Source organism: Natator depressus, chromosome 21, assembly GCF_965152275.1.
Source record: "Natator depressus isolate rNatDep1 chromosome 21, rNatDep2.hap1, whole genome shotgun sequence".
In the NCBI taxonomy this organism is placed as follows: domain Eukaryota; kingdom Metazoa; phylum Chordata; order Testudines; family Cheloniidae; genus Natator; species Natator depressus.
In genome coordinates this window covers 4846983-4853068 of record NC_134254.1, presented here as the reverse complement: position 1 = coordinate 4853068, position 6086 = coordinate 4846983, and the positions used below count along the sequence as shown (strand labels likewise).

Genomic DNA, 6086 nt, shown 5'->3' with positions numbered 1-6086 from the left:
CTTGCCTATTTAGAATGTAAACTCTCTGAGGCCGGTATTGTTTCCAATTATTGTATAGTGCCCAGCATGATGGGGCCGTAATCTCAGCGGGAGCCTCTGGGCAGTGCCATATTTCAAATAATATTAATGGAAAAGGCCATCTTTATGCAGCTTGAAATTAATCCTTAGCAAAACACAGAGAGGTGCAATTAAATCTGACTCCGATCTAAAGCCCCAGCCCTGCAAGTCAAAGGGGTGCCCCGGTGGATCAGCTTGCAGCATCCAGGCCTAAGACATTTATCAAGGAATAATATGTGCATTGTGGACAACAGATAATCAACCATTAAGAGGGTGTGAGAGTTTAATTCAGGGGAAGGATTTTGTGAACATATGATACATGTTTCTCACTTGCTCTGAATCCATTTGCTGAAAGAAAGAGAGAGAGTGTGCAAGCAAGCAAAGAATAAGAAACATCTTTTACTTATGCTATTTCTACGGGAAAGCAACTTCTCAGAGGGCAGTACATTCCTTTCTTTGTCCAGGCAGTTAATTGAGCCAGACACAGTTGCCAATGGAATAAACAGTCCATTGTTTCAAGAATACAACAGAAAAGCTGGGTTCAATTCTCAGCTCTTTTTACGGACAGTATTTACAGATCTGTTTGTAAAAAAAGAAAACAAAATTTAAAATCAATAGTTTTTGTAATTTTACATGACTTCAGTGCTGGTGAAAAGGGCCTGATTGACAGAACTTGAAATTTAAATTTAAATCGTTCTTGCTAAGCATACTATGAGTCAGGCACAAAGCAGCCCTTCGCCACATCCCAGACACCTGTGTGTCTCAGTCTTGACAAGGAATGGCAATAACATTTAGTAGCGAGAGGGTATGTCAGTTTTCCAGGCCTATTAGTCTTCAACCCCAGTGCTGAAGCTGCCAAGAATGGAGTCTGTTAATGTCAATGGTGATGGTGTGTCCTCTACTCACTGTACTACGAGTCCCCTACTCATTGTATATGGGCCACCAATACATGGATCATATAGCAATGTCTCTGGTCAACCACCAACCTGGGCTTCCTTGGAATCCGTGACATAGAGGTGAAAGCCACTGAGCCAGCCAGTCCCCTTTCTTCAATTACATTTCTTTTCCCTTTACACATACGTGCTCCCCCATCCCGCAAGGCTGTGCCCAGGACAGGGCTGTAGCTGCTATAATAATACTGGTCCCACTGATAGAGGCTCCAGGTGACATGCTTATAGAGGCCTCCACCTGCAGCTAGCCAAACCGTGGCTTGCTCAGTCAGGAGACTAGGAGCCACAAAGGCTACAGGCAGCAAATGTTCACGGGGACTGGCTCCATCCTACAAAGTGAATCCAGACATAAGTAGGTCTGTTGGACTTCACTCTTTACTGAATGATATGTGACTCCTGACCCACACAGAATGGGCTTGGCTTAAACCACTTTTTTCCAAGAGAACATTCTCAAGCTCATGAGGAGGTAGAGATTGCTCCTGGCCTTAAAACTTCATGGTTGCTGAGAGGCCTTTTCTTTGTTCTTGAAAGTGAAAATCTTTCCCCCGTATGGTTTGTTTGTTTGTTTGTTTTAGTACAACCCCCTATTACTAGGGAAGGCCAAACATCAAAAGCAGGACTGAGGTTTCTTTCCTGTATGACAATTTTTTTGATTCTTTTAGGAAGTCTTTGATATCTACATATTTCCAAGGCCTCATGTTGGGTAACAATGCCAGCTCCTTCCACATGGCTTGACAGTACTGTTGCAAGCACTTGGAGTGGGGTGCGTTGTCTAGAGCAGTGTCATATGCTCTTGTATACCCACACACGGATTGATCACTCCCTTCACCTTCAACTAATGCCTCCAGTCTATGGGAGCCAGACACCAGAGGGTTCACTGCAAAACAACTACACATATGCTGTGGGGGGAGGGAATAGTAATTCAACTCCAAGTCTATTCACATCTCAGCACCAAACTCTACCTGGAAAGCTTTACATACAAGTTCCACAAGAGCATTAAACATTGAGAGGTTATAAAGCACAAGAAGGGGCATTCACTTACTCATGTTGCTGAGAGAGGAAAAGGCTGCACTTAAATACAAAGATGAGGCTAAACCAAACCATCACAGCGAAAGACATTACAACTTCGGAGGTGATGGTAATCAGAACCCAGATCCATATATTGTAATGGGCCCAAGCCCCTGTTAGAATTTGGAGTTGTTTGTAATCTGGATCCAGGTTTTTCTGGCTTGAGCCCATATCTCATTAGAAGCAATTCAGTTGCTATATGACACTTTTTTTTTTTTTTTTTTTTAAACATATAACAATGAGAGCACAGAACCAGAGGGATGGTAAATGGGTGGGACTTGCAGTTTTGGGGCATTCACTTTTGTAGTTCAGAGGATAGTAAGGGGAGGCCATTTCCCCACTTTTTGGAAGTGTCTCTTACGCAGACAGCACCTGATTCTCCACTCGGAGGCCTGGAAGCTAGGTTAATAGCATGTGTCTTTAACAAGAGACAGTAAAATGCTCCATTGGCTCATGAAGGATTAAGCCCTCTCCCTGCTCCCTTCCCTTCCAAGTAAAATCAGTATCAAGCCAATTTCTTACAAAGCTGACATAGCTCTGAATTTCCAAATATCTTCCCCACCCCTTGCTTGGGTGGTTTGACTGCTGATCACATCCCATTCTCTTCTGCTAAAGGAAGAGCAAAGAACCCTAGCCCACAACCCTAGCCCTGTATTAGCCCCTAGAAGCACCTTGCTAGGATAGTTCAACACCATACAGCACAGTGCTACATTAGCTCTGGGGTTTAGTGTGCTTTAGAGTGGGACTTTGGAGTTCTTCAGATAAAAAAGGGTTACATTTTCCCAGCCATCCAAGGGATAATCTCTCCCTTACCCCCTGCTCCTGTCTCTTCTCCCCCACCCCCCACCCCCGCTTCAAATCATGATAATAAGGCAGTCACCCTGGCATGTTTCACAATTCAGTGTCAGCAACAATGTGCTGCCTGGCTGAATGTCCATTTTTTGAGGATGCCTGTCCAGTCCCATTCTTCTGAGCCCCTCTGTTGTGATTTGGCTTCTCCTGAGGCTCGGACTGCTCTTGGGAGGCCACGGTGACCACTGTGTTTCTCTGGCTACCATTTTCAGTGTAATAGAGGTCTTCATCCTAAATGGGTACATAGATAACAAATGCAGAGTTAGCAAAAGGAAAGGATGAACAGCAACCAGCTTAGATGCCAAGCAGAAGCTGCAAGGCTGTGAACACCTTCATGGCGCATAATAGCAGCAGGCGTGGATACCAGCTTCTGTCAACAGGAAGGAGGTAGGATACAGGCCTTAACTGTGGCATTGCAGTACTAAGGGTTAGGCCCAGTCAGGGAGTTATTTCTTCTCAATGACCTAAAAAGCAGAACACGCTAGTTTTTGTGCTGTTCAGATAAACAGGCCCAGGCTCTGCCTTCCTTGGGAGTTTGCACACCCAGCCCTGGTTTCTCCAGCTCTCTTTTTCACATGGGTCAGGCAGGAAACATTTGGTTTATATCCTTTCTTATCTTCAGCCTGCAACTCAGATAAGCAGCTTTCAGTAATGAGATAGCAGGGGCTTAAGCCACACATTCTTACAACTTAAATTTGGTTCCCTGTGGTGGTCTACACACACACATATTATTACCATCCAACTGTCAAGTGCATTAAGAAGCAGGGGCAGGTTTCACCTGCCTCTGAAGCAGAAGGTTACGAGACAGTGTTGTAGACCAGACTAGATGGACCACTGCTCTTGTTTTGCTGTGACAGCTCTGAAGGCCCTAAATGCAGCAGATCTGACAGTAAGGCCAGCAAGAGCCAGGGACATGGGGCTGTATGTGAAGTACACTTGCCAATAGAGTGTATCAGGAAGGAGATGCAGGCTGACAGAGTCTGAGGCCCTCTATTTGCCCACAAAGCCATGTACAGCATAGGCAGCAGGAGGACAAACTTCCCACCCACAGAGTCCCCTCCCAATATGCCTCAGTCCTGCCCTGGAATGGACATCTCTTACACATAAGTGGAGTTCAGGATCTATGGCCCAATTTACTTTTTGGCTTCTTTGCTGAACCATCAACTGTGGTGATGGTGGTGTTTGCGATGGAGACACCTGTCCACTGGAAACTGGATTAAGACCCCCAGGCTTATTGAACATAGGGAACATCAAATTGCCATTAGATACCAGTGACTTTCAGTCACTGCCAAGCTGGGCCAGGAGGTTGGATCCAGTGCCCTAGAGGTGACAAGCTCTGTATCCTGTTACCAAGCCCCTGATCATATCATCTACTACACATGCACTGTCATTTGCATTCATGCATTTGGCAGGATCCGTCCCAGAATACTGAACTTTATTAGCCTCCCACTGTATAACTGCACATGTGCAACTAGATGAACATGCTCTGACTGCACTTCATAGAAATATTCAAGTCTCCATAAATCAGTGATAAAGAAGGAACCCCCGGAACTCAGCAAAATCTGTAAGAGGAAAAATATATATAGGAAAATATTTTCTTTCTTTCTTGATGTTCTTTATTATCCCCATTTGTTAAGCGGGGGAAACAACCTTTATTACAGCATAGATACAAGTTAGATGTATACTTTGATTTTTAAATGTAATGATTGCAGAAAAGTATTTCATTTTCAGTGGCAAATTCACATGCTTTCAGAGTCTCTGGAGGAGTCTTCCCAGGTGAGTTCTTACCGCCAGGCAAAAGAAAGTGTTAGACCTAGAAGTGACAGGGAGCAAAGGATAGTGATCCCCAAATGAACGGTCAGAGAATATTTAATATTAGAGAGGAAGAGAGATTTCCTTTCACTCTTCATGCTTTGGGGTCTAGCACAGCTGTTTATGCCTCTCTTATCTCCATCTCCCCATTCACCACACTCAGGCTGGGTCAGTCACAGGCTCACCACGTTTTCAGTTTCCCTGTCGGCCTGCCTGTAGTGGCACTCAGAGCAACAAGCCGTCTTGTCACACCTATTCATAAGCTATAGGCAACTTGTACAGAACATAAGCTGAGCCTCTCTCGCCCCCCAAACAGAGACTGTTAGTGGCGCTTAGAGGTCTTTGGCAGTGGGTCACTCCCTTAGAGAGCTTGTGAATCTGTTGCATTCCCTCCTCCGCATTCCTCCTGTATTTTGGTTTCTCTCTACTTCTTGTTTTGCCAGCTATAAGCACTAACCAGCCTCTCTCCCCTGGGGCTCCAACTCCGTCGTTTCATAAGGAAGTATCCAGCCAAACTCAGAAACGCCAGCAAGAGTCCAGATGTGACCAAGGCAATCAGTGTCTTCCGGGGACTGTTCTGGTGAAGTCCAGGACTCTCCAGTGTATGGGATTTTATTCCAAGCTGGAAATATACCAAACAGAGCCAAGAGTCTCATAAACAGGAAATTTGTGCATGCACAACATCTGCTGAGAGCACTCCATATTTTAAAGACACAACTTTGTCTTCCACCCCAGTTCTTTATATATACAAACACACACACACACAGGGCTTGACCCATCTCCCAAGGAAACCAATGGAAACTCATTCGCTTCAGTGGGAGTTGAATCAGAGCTTTAGAGCCAGGCTGAAAGCCCCACAAGCCCAAGATTCTCCTTCTCCAGGTCAGCTACAGCACAGGCCAAAGCAGTGCAAGCTTTCCCCACACTACCCCACCACTGTGCCTTACCCCTGACCTGCAGGCACCAACTCTAGGGGAAAGAAATCCACAGGGCATTCAGTCCCTGGCCCCTCTGCTGAGACTGACAACTTTTATTGGAATTGGAAAAGGTTCAGAAAGGGGCAACAAAAATGATTGGGGTATAGAACAGTTTCCATATGAGGAGAGATTAATAAGACGGGGACTTTTCAGCTTGGAAAAGAGACGACTAAGGGGGGATATGATAGAGGTCTATAAAGTCATGAGTGGCATAGAGAAAGTAAATAAGGAAGTGTTATTTACTCCTTCTCATAATACACGAACAAGGGGCCACCAAATGAAATTAATAGGCAGCAGGTTTAAAACAAACACAAGAAAGTATTTTTTCACGCAACGCACTGTCAACCTCTGGAACTCCTTGCCAGAGGGT

The 6086-nt window shown here is 45.0% G+C and overlaps 1 protein-coding gene across 1 annotated transcript in view; it reads right to left on the bottom strand.

The window, feature by feature from the left end:
- Window positions 1-865: 865 nt before the first annotated feature.
- The window catches only part of CD34 (CD34 molecule), a 31468-nt gene continuing 26247 nt past the window's right edge, over window positions 866-6086 (bottom strand). The window contains exons 7-8 of the mRNA XM_074936062.1: window positions 5197-5361; window positions 866-3158 (exon numbers count right to left, since the gene is read on the bottom strand). Coding sequence (XP_074792163.1) covers window positions 2967-3158; window positions 5197-5361 — 357 coding nt within the window. The 3' untranslated portion in view covers window positions 866-2966. The remainder of the gene's footprint in view (window positions 3159-5196; window positions 5362-6086) is intronic.